Below are 20,560 nucleotides of genomic sequence, written 5' to 3'. Positions count from 1 at the left end.
ATTTAAGCCAGAGTGAAGCCTGTGGTTCTGTTATCAGTATTGGTGGTCTACCAGGTTTTGCTCAGTGGTTCAAAGTCCCATTTCCTGAGCTACAGATTTGCAGACCTTGATTTTCACTTTTTTTCCCATTTAGGGAAAGAACAACAAATAGGGTGTTAGAATGAAAATAGCTTGTTTTTACCAAGAAAAAAACCAACAATATTTTCCGCAGTCAATATTTTTAATGTTATTCAGCATCATGTTATTAGTTATTGATAGGGTGATACTAATATTAGAAATCCAAGCAGGCATTTGGTTGACTTTAAACTGTAAACAAGCATACCTCAACAAGATGATGAGAAAGAAATAATTCATTTGGTGTATGGCGTTTCTAGCGATACAAAAGAAAGATGCATATGTTAAGGCGTTTTTGTACAGAAATGAACATTCAAGTGAAGTCTTAATTCAACCAAAAATCATAACATTCATCTTTTTTTTTTTCCCTCCATCATTACAGTACAAATTAAACAATCTTCACAAGAGTAAGTAATCACCTTAAAGAAAATTAGGAACCAATATGACAATTTATTGTGATTGCAAGAATGAAATGACCAGTGATGTACCTTCTTATGTTAAAGTAGTAATGGAAATATTATTGCCATTGAAATGCATAATGGGTGAATGTACCTGTCTTTATTATTCTAGCATTACTAGTGTGAAAAACATGCCTCTAAATAGATCTACCATAAACAACAGAATGATTCGTCAAACATTTAATGGCTTAGCAATATCAATCCTTAAGTAAAAGAAATAGCTTAAGTACAATATCTACTGGCCAAAGAGGAAAACAAAACAAAACAACAAAATATTAACTGGCATACAGCAGGAAACCAAACTAATGAAACTGACCACTTTTTTCCACTCCGTTTCCTCTTTGAAACATTGTTCAAGATAAATACATAAATATAGAGATTCTTTTCCCTTTTAAATATTCTTTAAATAAAAATAGAGGCCTAATATTTTTTGATCAGAGATAGCATAGTCCTATATGTGTAGCACGGGAACAACATTTAGGCTCGCGTCTATAGTCTGCTGATAAGAAATGTAATGTTATTCTAGAACAATTACAAATTTTCCAGGTTTTACATGTGATGCCTCACTTGTTGCTCAACTGCATCAGCAAGGGTATGTAGTACAAATTAGGAACTGCCTAGCGGTGTAAATGTGGACAGAACATTTCTTTGAATTACTTGTTTGTATGTGTACTTACAGAAAACCACTGAAAGCTTTGACTAGTTAATGCTTAACTGGCATCTTTAAACGTCTGTGGCTTGATGGAATAGTTTGAGAAACGATTCACTCAGATGATGTCTAAAAAAAGTTGTCATGGGCTAATTGTGACTTAATGATGATGAAAAGTGTACGAAGAAGTTGTTTGTCACTGAAAAGTGTGTTTGCTTTGATTATAAGCCATTATCAAAAACCAAAACGTAGCAGGTGAAGGTTGTACATGCGTAACTTACAAATGTACTGTTTCCATATGCTTCTATATGTTTCCATCTCGCGCAAAACTCTACCACAATACAAAAAGTATTTGGCAAATGTACCCAGAGGCTGCTAAAGAAATTTGCAAGGTATAGTCATCCTAAATATTTACCAGTTTCACTATACTGGAACATACTTTATCCAAGCCTTGGGAGTCCATTCCAGCAAGAAAGAAGCAGTTACAATCAGGAGAGTGCGTAATATATCTGGAAATCAAGTGCAAGAGCTCACATGGCATGTCTGTGTGTGAAGCGTAGCCTGCTTCCCGGATCACTGAAGATAACGGTACACCTTAAAACAATGATTACCAGAGTCTGCCACAACGACATGGCCATCGGATGTCAGGGCAAGGCCTTGTGGCCCATAGAGTGGATCCGCTGCTGTGTTTATGTAGGAGAGAAAAGAGCCACTGCCATCAAATACCTGAAAGGGGAAAGGTAGCAATACATCATGATTATAGAGTGTTCTATAAAGTACACAATACGACTAAACACCTTCCTATCCAGCATTTCGTCTGAAAATAAACAGGTCGCATGCTGCTGAAACAGCTTCTACTCTTGTGTGAAGGCTTTGGACCAGATTTTTGAACATTTCTGAACATTTGATGGCACTCAGCCACAAGAACATAAGGTATAAACTACACAAACATAAGGTAGATACTGGTTTGAAATTTAAAAATTTTAAATCCATGTAGGTTAAGGCACAAAATTAAGATGGGCTTTTAAAATGCCAGGCTATGCCTGGTTCTCCCTTATAAACTACAGTACATTGTCAGAAATACTGTTACTGTGGTGGTATTCGCAAGAGTACATATGCACTTTTAATTAGCTTACGTAAATGTATCTTTTTTTTTTTTTTTTAATTAAGATTTTAAAATTGTGTTGATTTCATGCACCACATTTCATCGCCAGGACTTGTAATATGTTTTTTTTTTAATTTAACAGTTCTATAATGAAAGATTACAAATATTCACCTCTCCTTCTGGAGAAGAGATTTTAATGTATATTTAGGGAACATTAGGGACTTGCCTTTAAAAACACTACTGTACCTTTGTTTTCATATAAGGACGTTTTAAAACTCATATTAATAGAGGTTGGTGACTTTTGCACCATACACTGCACATACAATTTAATGATATTATATGGATAAACAACAGTAAATACAAGTTTAAACAGGCTATTAGACTGTAAATTAGTTTACTCTGTGTCATTTGTTTGATTAACATTTCACTATTTCTCTATAAATGTAGTTTCAATACCTGTATGCGACTATTTCCCCAGTCCGCGACAATAATATTCCCATTAATGTCCACCGCAACACCTGTAGGAGCATTGAACTGACCGTTCCCCTCACCATTCGAGCCAAACTTGAGCAAGAACTCTCCTTCTGCACTGAAGACCTGTAGTAATAGACACAGCTGACCAGTCAATAAATTAGAACACATAAGAACAGCCTTATGTATTGATGAATAATTGAATAATTGTTAAACTGTTCTGGTGCGTTGTAGCTACATATTGTGGTTGCATCTTCATTCTTTGAGAACACTATTTAAACATGCAAAAGTTGCATACCTTTACTGAGTGATTATGAAAGTCTGTGATGATGATTTCATTATTGTTGTTTACTGCGGCAAAGTGGGGACCTGAAAAGACAGAATAATCAAAGCGGATACTGTACATCTACACAATATTCATGTGTTCATATTATTTACTCGAGGGTCATGGTTTCACTGTGTTCCGTTGTTTACATTAGATATACTGAGGTACTTACTGTATTTTTAGTCAGGTGTCTCAAACCTATGAATATCATTTCTCATGCAGTCTTGCCTAATTTGTGCAGATCTAACTTTACCTGCAAACTGCTTGTCTCCATTGCCTCTACTGCCAAACTTCGTTACAAGTTTTCCACTAGGCTGGAAGATGAAGACCATGCAGGCCTTGTTGTCCACTACAATAACGTGACCGTTCTGATCCACAGACACACCCTTTGGACCCATCAGCCGCCCAGAGCCTAGTTTAGCCTAGAGAAATAGCGCAAGATAACATTAACAATTGTGCCTTAAAGCAGAGCAATGGAATGTATTGTGAGTAAATATTTGCATAAATCAATTTACAATGGGTTTAATATAACTTAGGGTTATTTCTATGGCTCATTTGATAAAAGGCCAGAATCTTTACTGAATCTATAGACTCATTAGAGTCAGGTAAAATTACAGACATGATACATTCAGATGGGGCTCAAAAATTTAAGATACTCTGGTAGTAACAGTAATATCTGTAATTTAGTAGTAGGTGATCTCCTATTTAAGTTCAGAGCAGTTCACTTCAAATCCTATATGCCTTCTACCTGCAGGTATATACCCACACAACTATGCTTTCCGAAAAAAAAAAAAAAAAAAACCTTTAAATGTAGCTGTAAATTAAAAAAAGATAATTACTGTAACATACAGTGTAAAAGAATGTTCAATTTTGTACCCAATAAGCATAATAATACTCTAACGAATAGTACAGTTTTAGACACAATCTCCTGGTATATTTAAAGTGTACATTGGATTCTGAGATTTGTTTAGCAATATAAACAAATATATCAACCATATAAACAAATTAATAATATAGAACAACTAGTAAAAATCATAATCATTCCACACATATTCACATAATAAAATCACATTGGATCATAAAACATTCAAACTGTTGCTCAATTTGACTCAAGTACTTTTTATATAATAGTAACGTTATATAATAATGTGTAAAAGTGTGTTTTGACAGCAAAAGGCTCCAGTTACTTAGCAATACCTTCTCAAGATTTCAAGGATCTGAATAACCATTAGAAAAAAATGATCTCTTTCAAGCGTTTATTTATTTTAATGTTGATTATTTGAAAATATATGAAAAACAAAAAGTCATTATCTCCGAAAATTAGAATAATCAACACAAGGCATGGTGGCGCAGGTAGTGTCACAGTCACACAGCTCCAGGGATTGTCAAGAGGAAGATGAGAGACACCAGACCCAACAATGCAGAGCTGAAGGCTGCTATCAAAGCAACCTGGGCTTCCAAAACATCTCAGCAGTGCCACAGACTGATCGCCTCCATGTCACGCCACAATGATGCAGTAATTCATGCAAAAGGAGTATTGAGTGCATATACTGTACATACTTCTCCCTAGGCCCACGTTTCTGTGTTTAAAAATAATTTTATAAATTGGTCTTATATAATTGGTCATAATATTTTCTGAAACTTTTGGGTTTTCATTGGCTGTAAGCTATAATCATCAGCATTAAAAGAAATAAACACTTGAAAATACTCTTTTTGTTTGTAATGAATCATTATAACACATGATTGTCTATTTTCAAATTGAATTACTGATGATATTTTTAGTGAGATGCACCTGTATGTCTCATACATTAATATATATTCAAATAATGGGTATTAATATGGTGCTTAAACCCATTTTCGTTGGGAAAACCCCATCACAGCTCATACCAAAATTACTGAATTTTGCTTAAACACGTCAACAGTTGATGGTGAAGTTGATGGAGATTATAGAAACTATGTATTCACTGTGGGTTCGCCTGAAATTTAACCCTCAGATTATCAGGGATATACAAGGTATGTATATATCCACTTACCTTATACTTGCCATCACTGGTGAAGATGCTAACCCACTTGTTATCATAATCAGCAATGATGATATCACCATTTGGATGTACAGCTACACCAGTGGGCCGCTGAAGTTGCCCTGGTGACCGGCCACGTACCCCGAATCGGCTCTGAAACTCTCCCTGATTGGAGAAGATCTGGACATCCAGGTAAAATATGAAAGCAGCTCAGAATTTTTATATTTAAAGAAGCAGTGTAATTAAAAAGGAAATTTTGTAATTCCAAGTATGAAAGGTAAGTGGATATGATAGTCTTCCTATACATACATCAATGAATAGTAACTTACTTTGCAGTAAATCAAACCTTTGAATATAAAGGGAAAATGGATGATGAAATGCATTTAAGAATGTATGCTACGCTAGGGTGGGATGTTGTCTTACAAAAAGTTATTAGCCTTCTACCCAAATGTTAAAAGTTTTGCTGAGGAGATAGTAACTGCAAAATCACATTATCAGAAATTAATAAAAGACTAAAAATGTAAAGTACCTGTACACACTGATTATTACTGTCTGCTATCAGGATACTTTCTGATGAGGCTGCTACCCCCTGCAGATTTGTGAATTCTCCTTTATTTCTGCCTTTTGTTCCTGTGGTACAAATAAATCACAAATGTGATATTAACAGTGCAGCATTTATCATATGATTGTCAGATTGTGATTTTAGCAAATTTGTTGATACCCTTTCCTTCATTTGACATTTTTGTTACTGAAAAGTTTGCTAAAATTGTTCATGCAAACATTCAAGTCACTTTGAGAGAAATCACATCCACATTCAGTGCAGGAGGATACACACGCATATCCTGCAAGTCAGTGCAGCGGTCTTTAACTTCCATGAGATAGTGGAGCAGAAGACCCACAAGAGTGCCTGCACTGACTTGCTATATTGCTATATTGCACAATATTGCAATAAACACTATATTGCCAAATGTATTCACTTGTCTGCCTTGGCACGCATATACATTTGAGTAATATCCCATTCCTTATCCATAGGGTTTGTAGCTATATCCACTCTTTGTAGCTATATCAGCCTTAACTCGTCTGGGAAGGTGTTCCACAAGGTGTAGGAGTCTGTTTATAGAAATTTTTGACTATTCTTCCAGAAGCACATTTGTGATGTTGGACGAGAAGGCCTGACACACAATACTCCTTCATCCCAAACTCACAGACAGTCACCCGGAGCAGGACACGAACCCACAACCTCCAGGTCCCAGGAGCTGTGTGACTGCAACACTACCATGTCTTTATAGACTTTATGGGCAGTGGTCCACAGTCTTGTTCGAAGGGGCCATCCCCAAACTATTCCCACAAAGTTGGAAGCATAAAATTGTCCAAAATCTCCTGGAATGCTGAAGCTTTAAGTGTTCCTTTCACTGGAACTAAGGGGCTGAGCTCGACTCCTGGAAAAACAACCCAACACCACAATCCCCCACCCCCCACTAACTTTTTGCACTTGGCGCAATGAACTCAGACAAGTACCGCTCTCGTGGCACCAAACCATAACTTGTTCATCAGAACGCCATACACAGAAGCATGATTCATCACTCCAGAGAACACATCTCCATTGCTATAGGGTTCAGTGGGGGCATGTTTTACACCACTGCATCTGACGCTTTGCCTTGCACTTGGTGATATAAGGCTTGTATTCATCTGCTCGGCCATGGAAACCTATTCAGCCTATCTATAAAGCTCTCTACACACTGTTCTTGAGCTAATCTGAAGGCCACATTAAGTTTGGAGATCTGTAGAGATTGACTCTACAGAAAGTTGCCGACCTCTGCGCCCTATACAGCTAAGCATCCGATGATCATGCTCTTTTATGTGGCCTACCACTTTGTGGCTGAGTTGCTGTTGTTCCCAATTGCTTCCACTTTGTTATAATACCACTGACAGTTGACTGTGGAAAACGTAGTAGTGAGGAAATTTCTAAATGTACTAAATTAGTAATATTACTATATTTTCCATTTGTACAGGGGATATTTTATCACGGTACCACGCTGGAATTCACCAAGCTCCTAAGAGTGACCCAGAAATAAAAAAAACCCTAAATTATCCTGAAAATAATAAGATGCTCTTATTTTCCCACCCTGTTGCTAATTATGGCAAATAGAAAAGTACAAAAATATCATATCAAAGGCATCAGACACTTAACTGATATTTTTTACCTAATTCAATAAATTAGGTCAAATATGCTTTTTTAACAATGCAGAAGTCAATGTTAACACGGTTTGCTCTTAGAGATCTCAGAGCATTGCACTGTCTATTGCACTGACTCTTTCTCTTCAAGAGGAAAAGGGACCCAAACATGTAATGCTTACCAATTTTAAAGATGAGGTCATCCTCAATGGGATTGACCTTCTTCTTTGGAGTGCTGAACAAGCTTCCTCCTCTCCGCACTCCTTTTTGCCGGCTTCTACTGCCTGGGGACTTGGCACTGCGTCTTCGTGCTCCTCCATCACTGGAACCTGTGGAGGCAGCATTGGCTCCCGATGTGGTGGGTGGAGAGTCGTCCGGAGAACTGGTCACCTTTAGGCTGAAGGGGCTTCCTTTGATATGCTGGTCATACAGTCTCAGAGCTAAGTTATAGTCCCCCTCCTTGTGCAATGTGTACATGAACTCATAGGTTCCATTTTTATGGTCCAGGATCTCTCCGTCCATTACGCTACCCTCTGGTGTATAGACCTCTGCTGATAGGGCTGCATTGCCCATCTTGCACAGACCCCCAGACTTGTCTCTGGTGGTTATGATGACGGATGTGGGCTGGCCCACCACACACTGTTCCAAACCATTCCCAGACACATCAGTCTGGCTGGCCACTGCATTAGTGGTGATGATGGCCCCCAGGTTGTGGATGGATTTACGCAGTCCTTCAACCTCCATCACAAGCTCCAGCTGGTCGTTCTCCTCAGGCTGAAGAGGAAGGCCCTGACTGGCCAGGTCACTCAGTCTTTCTCCAATGTCTTTATGGGTCTGCAAAACAACAGCTTCATTTGCTTCTTCCAGAGCTTCTCCTGGCAAGCGACAGTTACTGCAAATAGCAGATTCTTCTTTAAGCAGAGTATCTAACTGTGCCTGAAGGACCTGAAGAGACAGAAATACAGATAACATGACCAGATGTAGGCCCAGATATGTAGTGCTCTACTAGGTCCTGCATTGTTGTAAGGAGCCTCGTTATTTCTTCAAGTCTAGTACTGGAAACTCCTGTTTCCTCTATTGATAAACTGATTATCACAAATGTAAACTTGTCAGGAAAAAAAACAATAGCTTATATTTAAAGGATATTTTGACTGTGAATTAACTAAATAATGGATGGTCTTTGGCTTTTGTACTGTACTGTAACAAAAACAGATTCTCACCTTCTGCTTCAGTCCATAGGTAACCTCTAACTCCATGAACAAGACACTCTTGCGTGTGTCCAGCGTCTTGTGTAGTTCATTAAAGGAATAGTGGATGTCCTCCTCTATTGAGTTTTTCTGAGCGCTCAGCTGCAGCAGAATGTCCCTCAGCCCCTGTGCTGCATTTCTTATCTGGGGCAGCCTGTTCATGAATTAAGTAAATCTGTTGATCAATCATATAAACAGCTTTCTGCCTATCCACAAATTCATACATGTCCATGCACGGGTCCAGAACTAATTCGGTACAAACTCATAAATATTTGCCGTGCTCTTTTGCTTTAGATGTCCAGCACATTGAATATGAAATGAAACCATAACATTTGTAGTACTTTTCTTCAATGTATGTTCTTCATTATATTGGCACCTAGTAGCCTGCATTTATCAGAGATTCTGCACTAAACATAATTTAAATACAACCAGCCCCAGGTGAGAGACCCACTTTATGGAACTTAAACCTGTTTATTCAGAGGGAATTTATTTGTATGTTATGTGAGTTACACTTTATTAAAGAAAATAAAGTAAAAACCCATTAAAAAACATGATTGTTATAGTCAGTGTCTTGCTATTAGGATTACGATGGAGATGAAGCACCAATGAGTGGTCCATTGGTTGAATTTGCTATTAACATAACTCTGCACATTCCTCGAAATCAAAAAATGTAGATGTTCCACAGGTGACAGATCAGGAGAAAACTCTCACCATAACAATGCTTAAAGACTGGAGTACTTGGTGATATATTTAAGCATGAAAATTTTGCCAAATCATCTCTGATGATGACAGGGGCACAGTCCACATACTCAGCTCTACTGCTGATGCATGTTCAAATGCATGTTCCTTACAAATTTGGCATCTTTTAAAAGGGAAATTAACAGGCTTCCAACGGATTCATTGCCAAGAAGCATTGTTACAACAAAGAAATACTCTACCAAACACACATTTCCTTACTTTCTGTGCTATGTTTATTTGTTGAGAGACAACAGCACCAAGCTTTCATATACAAGAAACTATAATCAAATAACACAGTTGGTTTCAGATCAAATAATCAACAATCTTTTTTTTCTCAAAATGGCGACACTATACATAAGATAAACTTTGATTAGTATGTAGTTCAACTAGCACAGCTGTATATTGTTATTAGACTTGCATTAAAGCTGACATTGTGAACTTTAACCTTAAAATCACTGTTAAATTTACAATTCAATGTGCTAGAGCCCAGAAGCAAAAAAATAATAGTAATATTTATACCACACGAAAATTAATTTAAGATTAATAATTTATACATTAATAAATCAATAAAAACAAATCAACGTTACTTAAATAGTTGCTCACAAAGATTATTCGGTATTACAGCTAAATTATGCAATGTTTCGTCAGGGAATTCTTACTATTACTTTGCAGTTATTGAACATATATTCAAATGTAATAAAACAACAAAAAAAGTGATGTATAATAATACAATGGACCTGTTTTTAGCTGCATCCAGTCTATCTTGCAAAGCTACACGCTGCTGATCCACAATCTTTGCCAGTGAATCAGTGGGGTGGTCCACATGCTGCTCCACAATACAGTCCTCACACACAGCGATCTCACACTGCAAACAATATGAAGCTGGTACCTATAAGTAGAACAGTAAACACAATACTGGCATTTATATAAAATAAATACACATAATGTAAATATATAAAATAAAATAAAATAAATATAAACAACATTGATAAAATAATGAATGTGGGCAAGGTATGAATTTGACTGAATACAATTTCAAATTTCTAAGAATATAAGTGACATTATAACATGAAATTAATCTGCTTTTCAAAGCAACCAGCTATTTTCATAGCAACCAGCAATTTTTCTTAATGATGTAAAACAGCCATTATAATAACAACTAGTGGCCTGATTGTATCATAGATTCTGTCCTAAAATTATTCTAAACATGGCCACACCCATAGCGGGGACCCACTGTATGGAGCCTAAACTGATTCCCTCATGGAATTCCTAAAAGTCTGATTCTTAATCTCATGTGAGATTGAGAGCAAAGATTAAAGAATTAAAAATCAGTACTTTTATAAATACTGTTTCTGGTGGTATAAATGAAGCGTAGCTTCTGTATATTATTTTAATATTCTAATTTAAACTTTTCAAATATATTTAGTTTTTGATAACAACATCAGATAATTAGCACATCACAAAATGTCCTCATACACTCATGTACACTCTTTATTTACCCGAGTAGAAGCCCAGCTGAGTTCGGGGCATACTTTGTCAGATTCGTTTTTTTCTGGGACAGTAAGTTTATACGCATGGGAGAAGTAGTGTGAAAGGCATTTTACCCATCTGTGTTGTGTTCTCTTTTCTGAGTGTGTGTATTTAGTTCTTTATGGGACCTAATGCCCTGGGGATTCATTTGATCATTGTGGGAACATTTGGCAGGTCTCCATGAGGTTTCTTCCCAAAGCTGCAGCTTTTATTACCAAAAGTGTCAGAGCGAAATGAGGTTTAGGAAGTGCAGACATAGGCAAATATATCAAGAAGAAAAAAATAAGTACACTAACTACTTTACTTACAGGTGCATCTCAGTAAATTAAAATATTATACAAAATTAGACAACACCAGAAGCATCTCACCTGGGCCAAGAGACAACAGACCCACCAATGCAGATGAGCTGAAGGCCACTATCAAAGCAACCTGGGCCTCCATAACATCTCAGCAGTGCCACAGACTGATCGCCTCCATGCCACTCCACATTGATACAGTAATTCATGCAAAAGGAGCCCCGAACAAGTATTGAGTGCATTTTCAGTAGGCCAACTTTTCTGTATTAAAAAACATCTTTTGGGTTTTCATTGGCTGTGAGCCATAATCATCAACATTACAAGAAATAAACGCTTGAAATAGATCACTGTTTATAATGAATCTATATAATGAGTTTCACTTTTTGAATTGAATTATTAAAATAAATTAACTTTTTGGTGATATTCTAATTTATTGAGATGCACCTCTAAATACATTAAACCTATTTATGTTTTAGGACAAAATTTAGTGTGTCATCCTATTTCTCTGAGTGTCCAAATCCTAAAGTTGAATTTGAGCGTAATTTAGAGGGCACTACAATCTCCCACAATGCATTCATAAGTTTTAGTAAACATTTTAGCTCACTACATGAGCTGAATATGGACCAGAATGCATTACAAGTTTCTTTGTTACTAAGCAACGGACAGTTGAAGCGTCTGAATTCAGAGAACTACACAGTGAATTAAATAGTGACTTACTATACAGCACAATACTAATGAGGTATTTTGTTCAGTTTTGTTTATTCTTTTGTTTTTTTGTTTGTTTGTTTGTTTTGGGGGGGGGGGGGGTCTTTTACCATGTAGCAAGTTTTTAGGGTCAATGTCAGCTAAAGGTCATTTGTACATTTCAGCTTAGGTACAATGAGTTTTGTCTTCCTTTCTCATGAGTGATTTACTAAGACTTCAATCCTCACAAGTACAGTTCTAAAACTTGTGTCCTCATACATTTAGTACTAAGATTGTAGCCCCAATCATTAGAAAACAAGTTATACTGTGGTAATACTTAAGAAGGCATTTCTAATAATTTACTCACAGGGAATTAAGTCCTAGAAAGACACTGGAGGATACAGTTATTGTACTAGACTTAGGTCCCCAAATGTATAGTATAAATCTATGAGGATAGTTCTTAGAAAAGTACTAGTAGTCTGCATATGGTTAGTACTAAGAATTGTATCCTCATAGACCTTTGTCCTCAAAAGTATCCACAAATGTAATACTAACACTGGAGCCTTTAAAAGACTAGTATAAATACTTGAGGTCCACTGAAACTATACTTCCCTCACTGTATACAATGTATAGTACTAAGGCTTGTGTCCCCAAAAGTACAGTACTCAGACTTTATTTCACATCAATACAATACTAAGACAGGTTATATAAAAGGTTATTTATTATGAATGCCATTAAAGAACCACTTTTTTAGTATTAAATAATATGTTTTTATAGAAATGTGAGAGTGTGAAAAACCTTCTAAAAGTTTAAAGTAACTTTATTTAATGTAAAGTTTCTTAACCAGTTTAACATGTATTAGCAAAAATGGCTCTTCTGTGGCCTTTGTCTTTTAGAATGTAGTTTTACTTCTTTGGTTCTTATGAGTAGGAAAGCACAGATAAACAGATGTTTAACATTCACCTGTGGAGGGTTATAAATGTAGAAAATATATATAAATACAATGCAGATATTTCAGCTAAGTAGCCCAGTGTTGTCTAAATATTCTGCTCTTCTGCAGTGAAATAAGTATATTATTAAACATAAGTTTTAAATAGTGGTTATATAAAAAAACATTTGTCCAGAATCTATCATTTATAAGCAACAGTATGCCAATACCTGTGCACCCATATCTGTACATGAGGCCTAATTAGAGTTGAGTCCTCATAAATACACTAATATATTACTAATTCCTTAAAGGTATAGCTCTACACTTAAGTGTGCATGTGTCAGAGTCTGATCCTACTTTTCCTTTGTGTTGAGAGCATATTAGTGATCCTTTGCCAGGCAGAGCCTCTAGTACAGTACATTCCTCACTGCTGCTGTCAGGAGAACCTTGCTGCGTATCCATGTGGTTGGAGGAGAGAATGGCAGAGTACCACAGCAAGTGCAGATAGAAAAGACGAATCTGGAAGGGTAATAAAAGCATGAACTACATGTTACACACCCTGTTAACATAAATTCTGTAGTACAATGCAGTTAACTCCAAGGATGGATCTGATTCTGTGGGGAAAACATGTCACTCTTAACAACAGATAAGAGTTAGGTTTAATAGTTTTTTATTTTAAAGTGCAGTTCGCCAATGTGTTAGTAAAATGGTTGAATAAGTTGAAACAATCCCACACTGCCTCTTTAATTCAACAGTAAATGAAAAAAGCAAAAGAGAGAGATGCTGAGGGGTCTCTTACCCTTAAGATATGAAGCTCAGTGTCTGTATTTGTGCAAGCTTTGGCAGTTCAGAGATATCAGGATATGAATGTGTATCTAATCCACCAGATACAGAGCTGCAGAGGCCAAGTAGAATCTCCCCTCATCTTACACTGGGCCCTGTGGAGAAAAAGGAAAAGAAAATCTGTGTGTGTCCAATCTATAATCAACTACATTAAAACTAAATTGCTCACGTCATTGCAACATAGACCATGAAATTCTAGTTCTTGACAACTCAAGCTTATATAGGCCATAAAAAAAGAAAATACGATAAGTATGTGCAACACAATAGATGCACAGGTGGTCTGAAACTAAGAGTAACAATAACAAGTCTTCTTTTGCCTCAATAACACCTTTTTTTCTGAGAAGGCTTTAGACCAGATGGTACATAATTTCTGTGTGGATCACAGACAACAGTCCAAAGTTAAGTGCTCTAATTCAACAGAGTACCCTTCAACTGCTCCATGGACCAGTGCTTGGGCGGCGATGGGGGATGGGGGTTTTAACCCTCAGATAGACATTTGTCATTAGGCACAGTAACTCATTACATACAAAAAAAAGATCCCAGATCTTTTCATGTTCATTTCATGGGCAGCACCCATCTGGGTGGAGTTTTCACGTTCTCCCCATGTCCGTGTGGGTTTCCTCTGGGGTCTCAGGTTTCCTGAGGTTAGGTGAATTTGTATCTCAAAAAAATCTAAGTAGATTACACAAGCTGTGTGTGAATAACTGAACACCTGTGTCCAAAATGGGAGCTTATTAAAGTAGTCGATTTCACTAAATACTTGTGGACGTTTAGTGTATTTGCATGTAACACGAGAACTACTTTAAATATATTGTCCAGAATGACTACAAAATTAGGTCTTACTAAATTTTACAAAAGTAGGTGAATGTAGCATTAGCAGGGACCTGCTAATGCTAATCAGATTTTACAGGAAACAAACAACAAGGAAATGTGCTGCACTGTAGAAACTGGATAGAAAATGGAACATAATTTCCCTTTTATTTTTATTTTTAGAATATTTTTAAACTGTGTACAATCTTAAATCCTCAGACTGCTCCATACTGAATTTGCTCTAGTTACAGTTCTAATTGAGTGTTCTTTGCTTCCTGACCCATCCCAATTACATCATACACTCTGTGTACCAGACATGTCATCATTCATTCATTCATTTTCTATAATCATTTTACCTTGTTCAGGGTTGCAGCGGAGACAGATCCTATTAAATATCCAGCGGACTCACCCAGTCACACCTATGGACACATTTGCATAGCCAATCCAGCTATTAAAGCGTTTTTTTTTCGGACTGTGGGAGGCAACTGGAGCATCCTGAGGAAACCCATACAGAAGCGAACACACCAAACTCCTCACAAGGAAAGACCAGAAGTGGGGACTTAACCCCAAAAAGTTGCAGCACCACAGTGCAGATGATAGCCAATTAGCATATGTAAAACTACATAGAACTACAAATTAGCTTTATATGACTTATTCTACAAACTCCATTTCCAGAAAATATAGGGCATTTTGAAAAATGCAAAAAAAATCTGAATCTGTCATGTCTTAATTCTCTTGTAGGTTTTTTATTTAACTAAAACAAATTTCACCTGAATAACACCTGAATTTTATTTAAAAAACATGAATACATTTAGAATTTTGACCAAACCAAAATAAGACCTAAATATTAATAGAATATTGAAGATACGTTTTAAAAATAATACATTCCATAATAATGTTTTATGATTGGGTACAAAAGGGGCTTCCACCAAAGGCACACACTTTGGAGCAAAGCTGGGTTGTGGCTCACCAATTTGTGCCAAACTTTGTGAGAGAATTGTCAAACCGTTCAAAAACAAAGTTGCAATGCAACATATTTCACCATCTAATGTATATAATATTGAGGCAATCTGAAGAAATCTCTGTCTGTGAAGGACAACAATGTGCAAGTCCATGACCTTTGAGCACTCAGACAGCATTGCATTAGAAACTATATTGCTACAGTGATAAATATGGCTAAATGGGTTTGAGAGCACTGTGGAAAAGCATTGTCACATGACAAAGTCCAGCACTACATAAAGAAATTCAACCTGAAACTCTATTACACAAGAAGAAAGCCTTATATCAATTTCATATGCAAACCTTAATGAGCTCTCTGGGCTCAAGCTCATCTCAGATTATTCAAAAGACTTTAGAAACCTGATGTGGTCAGAGGAGTCAATTCTTTGTCTTGTTTTCATAAAAATGGATGTTGTGATTTCTGTTTCAGCAATATATACAAAAGCCAGCATCAATGCTCAGGGCATGAGTGACTGGCATATGTGAGAAGTTTCCACTAGTGGAGGCAAACATTGGTTTTTTAGAGACATACTGCTGACAAGGTGATGTCTTATTTTGGGAAGTCCATGGTTATTTCAGCAAGAAAATTCCAAGCCTCATTCTGTACATGTTGAAACAACACGTTTTCGTAAACACAGAATGCATTTGCTTGGCAGCTGTCACATATGGCATATCATAAATATGAGGAGGAGGCAATGATGACCACAGACTGTTGAGCAGCTGAAGTCTTATATCAAGTTAGAATTAAAAGGAAAAATGATGTAACTCAGTGTTAAACTTTAAAAATGGCTTGCAACATACTCCAAAATACAATCAAGTTTTCAGTGCAAACAGTAAAATTTCAGTTAAATAAATTTCAATAGAATTAACAATTCACAGATTTGTGTTTTTATTTTATTTTACAAAAAAAAAATTAATAATAATGAAGTGTTTAATTTAATTAAACATTTTACATAAAAATAATTTTAACCAGAGTGTCAGATATTTCATTATGCCCAAGGTTTAGGCTTTTATTCTAGTTCATAGTAAAGTATCTAAATCGTGGAATCTTCTAAATGAACCCATTTAAAAATGAACAAATCATCACAAGGAAGACTTTGAAATGATAAACATCGACAAATGCTGACCAAAGAGAAGGGCTGTGAAAGTGATGTTACAGTGACAGCAGAGCAGAGTTAGTGTGTTGTTTTCCTCCTCACAGAACAGCATTCTGCTGATGCAGTATGTAATCAGTCTTTCTCACTCTTACACACATGCACTCGCGCACACACACACACACACACACACACACAGTAACTCTCTCTCTCTCTCTCCCTCACAGTCTCTTAATACTTACATCATCTCTAAATCCTCTAACATTTCAGGAGGAAAATAAAATCTAAATATATCTTTATAAAATAAATCCATCCTTCGATTATACAAATAGAAAAATCAATAATACTTTTATTAAATATTATAAAATATTTTACTGCAATGGCCCAGCTTTTTATTACATGACCTCTTTGCCTGGACTGCAATGCAAATATTATATATATATAGCAAAATAACCCTAAATATGCTGATATACTGCTATACAGTCAGACAGTGACTCATTGATTTCATCAATAATTTAGACAAAACCATGACTCTTCTAACCCAGTTTTAGTTCCCCTATGGGGCTGAATGTCTTTTGCATACCCACCCACACACACACACACACAGAAATAGGGGGGAGGCAAAAGCATGTCCACGGGGATTACAGGGTGCTGCATACAGTGCAATACACTATATTCAGTCATATCCTGGTAAAACATTCCAAACGTTGGAAAGGTGATGTGTCACCTATTATTTTAACAACTCTCTGTTATCCTTTGGGAACAGAGGAGATCAATTGCTGTAGTTAAAAGAGGAATGTTTTCCCATTCTAGCTTGATATACAATTTCAGCTGCCCAATAGCTTATGGTCTCTATTTTACTGTTTTTGTTTTAATAATACACCAGTTGTTTTCAATGGGCAATCGGGTCTGGAATACTTTAGCACCTAGACTCTTTTACTAAGGTGAGATGCTGTTGTAATACAGGCAGAATGTGGATTATGTTTATTTCAGTAAAACTAGGCTGTCCCCGAAAAAAGACGTTGTCTGAATGGCAGCATATCGCTCCAAAAACTGCATTTATCGTTCAGCATTAACCTTCCAAGATGTGCCTTCAAAGATGTGCAAGTCACGGATGCCTTTTGCATTAACGTCACTCATCCAGTACTTGTTTTAGGCATTGTCCTTTGCATATAGATATTGAGGACATTATGTAGTGTAAATGTCAAAATACACAATTTCTTTACTATTTTAAGTTGAGAAACATGATTCTTGAATTGTTTCACTGTCCAAAACCTCTTTCACAGATTGGTGAACTCCTCCCCATTTTTTTTTAAAAGACTCACTTGCTGAGTTATTTTAAAACCCAGCCATGTGACTGACCTGTTGCCAATTAGCCAGATTTTTTTGTTCTTGTATCATTACAAAATTTACCACTATTTAGCTACCAAACACCAACATTTTTGGAAGGTTTTGCTGGCTTCAATAGCCAAATGGGCAAATCACTTTCAGACAAAACTAACATTTCTTAGTTTCAAATAAGTTTTTACTAATGCTGCGTTCGAGTGATGTCAGAAACTGGGAAATGCCATTTTTCTGACTTGTAAATTGCACCTGAACGGCAGACAAAGTCATATTTACCACCAGTATACTTGGGATTCTGGATGATACACGAGTTTACGAGATGTGACGTATATATCGTGACATTTTACCTTTTCCCCTAGAGAAAATGGCAAATATACCTTTGAATAGTTTAATTATGCATGTTTTCTGTAAATAATAGTCAGATATTATGATCAGATTTGTTATTATTTAAAAATGTTTAGTTGTTATTAATGATATATCACTTTTTGGGGACAAGTGGTTTACAGTGTGTGGATCTTTAGCGAAGCACCCGAACGCAGTGAAGTCGTATTTACTACTTAACCACGCGGTATAAACAACCTTCCAACCTTCCTGAGCACCCAAATGCAGCATAATTTCAATTAAACCAGGGTTTAAATGACATGCACAACATGGCATTTTTTTATATTTACATTTTGCAGTATCCCAACTTTATTAGAAATCAGGTTTTTATAACCTTTTAGACCAGTCTCCACATTTTTAAAATATATATTACCAGTGTTTGCAATCAAAGCAGTTTTCTTTATGTTGTCTGGTCAGTACCTGAAGATCAAAACCTACTGACCCAAATACATTTTCACAGTACTAAGGCTCAGTTTCCCAAAAACACTTGACACGTATCATGTTCCATGCTCTTTTCACCAAATCATATTCAACAAATTTATCCGTCCGCTGTAACTCACTCAACAACTCTTTTTCAGGTTCCAGATTTGTTTTCACATGTTGTGCAACCTAACAAGGCTTTTTTTTACATCCTCAAACCCACAAAGTGTTACAAGTGCACTATGTTGCAGTTTGCAGTTTCACGTTCCCTTAAGAATTCCCAGTTTTCGGTTTCTTATTTCCTTTTCAAAGATAAAGGAGGCCCAAGGAAGTCTTGAGGGGCAATGGACAGAAAGACCTAATTCTGTGCAGCGATGAGGTGGACTATTTGGACTTATTGAAGCTGAATCCCCCCCCCTGAGGGTGAAACCACCCATGCACATGATCACTTCACATGAGCTCTTCAGAACAGTCTGTTAGCTTTCACTTCGGCCTACAGGCTGCAGCAGTGGGATAAGCATGAACAGAAACGTCACAGTTATCGTATGAGCACAGGCAATATTAGGCCTACACAGCAACTGTACACAGACTATATTGATTTTTAAAAGGCTAGGCTTCAACTGGCATTGAAGTATTTGTTTGGGAGAGAAAAAAAATGTGTGTGAATGAGAAAGAGACCAGTTTTAATCAAGCAGAAGTGCTTTACAGGGGCTTTTATTCAAGACTCACAATTAAGCTAATGGCATATGGAGCAAATGGAAAAGCAAAGCAATAATTGTAAAGGAGGGGAGGTTAAACCATGCATCTTACTTCATTATCTGACGTCTCTGGACGGTGTTACCTCATTTTTATGTATACATATATGATCACAATATCTTCACAATATTTTTTGGATTATTTATTTTCACGTAATAGCTTAGGTCAGCCCTGTTTCTGTGTCTGACATCGGTCAATGCACAGAGCTGCATCTGTCAGACTTGTGATACAGCATTTAGCATTGTAATATTAGCAATAATGGTGCTGATGCAAAGCGTCCATCATGTGTCATGCTATAACATAATACAATAACTTGGCCAAGGGGCTTATGCTAGCCGTCAGTGATAGTTGACAGCAGCTGCCACATTAGAGTGTGGTTTAATCACAGGCTTTAAAGAAGATTTCAGCAACAGTCCTTGTATGTCGACTCCCATCCATCCTTTTCTCCATCTATCCATCCATCCATCCCCGCCCCCATGCGTGCTGCCCAGGGCAACATGGTGCGTTGGCGGATCACAGATGCTGCGCAGCACCAGCGCTCTTTTTCCAGTCCTTTTCCTCATCAGATGAGAAGCGCATTACAGAGATAATGGGAGAACCCTTACCTTTTCTCCATAGCTCCTTCGGATCAAAGGTCCAGATGATGGGGAGACTCGCTTTCTTAATCCTCACACCAAGTCCCATTTCCCTGAGAGGAGGGGTGGAGGCCTGTTTTCGTAACCTTTCGCGTCGCTCTCTCTCTCTCTCTCTCGGTCGCTCACTCAATCTCTCTCTCTCTCTATCTCCTTCCCCCCTCCTCCTCCTGCACTGACAGCAGATAGCACTAGCCAGCGACACCAGCAGCAGCTACGGGAGGAGCCCTGGGTGGAGCCTTCCTCCTGGCAGATCAACCACAGCCAATCAGAACGCGCAAAGCACGGACACGTTTTTGTCGTATGATTCTTCGCTCAATTCAGTTGTCGAACCGATTCTTTTAAACAACCATTGTTTTTGGCTATACCAATGCGTCGAATATCCGATTCAGTGATTCATTTTCCTATACCGTGCAACAGATACTGCGTACCGTCGTCAAAATGTCCTATATGATTCCAGTAGGGAAAATAATTTCTATATTTTTTTTGGAAACAGTCATATAGGAATTCATTTTAATGTCTTAATGGATATCCTATAGG

The 20,560-nt window shown here is 37.0% G+C and overlaps 1 protein-coding gene across 1 annotated transcript; it reads right to left on the bottom strand.

Annotated features, from left to right (window-relative positions):
* Positions 1-187: 187 nt before the first annotated feature.
* Positions 188-20,181, bottom strand: trim2b (tripartite motif containing 2b). Its single transcript, XM_066658525.1, has 12 exons — positions 19,994-20,181; positions 13,541-13,679; positions 13,099-13,260; positions 10,041-10,192; positions 8,539-8,719; positions 7,501-8,263; positions 5,673-5,773; positions 5,156-5,323; positions 3,376-3,544; positions 3,096-3,166; positions 2,783-2,923; positions 188-1,947 (listed from the first exon to the last, which is right to left on the bottom strand). Exons 3-12 carry the CDS (start codon positions 13,201-13,203, stop codon positions 1,795-1,797), a joined length of 2,004 nt encoding a protein of 667 aa, XP_066514622.1. The 5' UTR covers positions 13,204-13,260; positions 13,541-13,679; positions 19,994-20,181; the 3' UTR covers positions 188-1,794.
* Between the last annotated feature and the right edge of the window lie 379 nt (positions 20,182-20,560).

The sequence above is a fragment of the Hoplias malabaricus genome, chromosome 2 (assembly GCF_029633855.1).
Source record: "Hoplias malabaricus isolate fHopMal1 chromosome 2, fHopMal1.hap1, whole genome shotgun sequence".
Lineage (NCBI taxonomy): Eukaryota > Metazoa > Chordata > Actinopteri > Characiformes > Erythrinidae > Hoplias > Hoplias malabaricus.
The sequence above is the reverse complement of the archived record's forward strand: the minus strand, read 5'-3'. Positions and strand labels throughout refer to the sequence as shown.

What these genes read in the sequence shown, in the direction of transcription:
- trim2b (XM_066658525.1), bottom strand. Translation starts at nt 13,203, where the DNA reads ATGGATACGCAGCAAGGTTCTCCTGACAGCAGCAGTGAGGAATGTACT. An exon ending in GCTCTCAACACAAAGGAAAA is followed by an intron (nt 10,193 to 13,098) that starts GTAGGATCAGAC and finishes TTCTACTTATAG; the next exon opens with GTACCAGCTTCATATTGTTT. An exon ending in TGGAGACAAGCAGTTTGCAG is followed by an intron (nt 3,167 to 3,375) that starts GTAAAGTTAGAT and finishes CTGTCTTTTCAG; the next exon opens with GTCCCCACTTTGCCGCAGTA.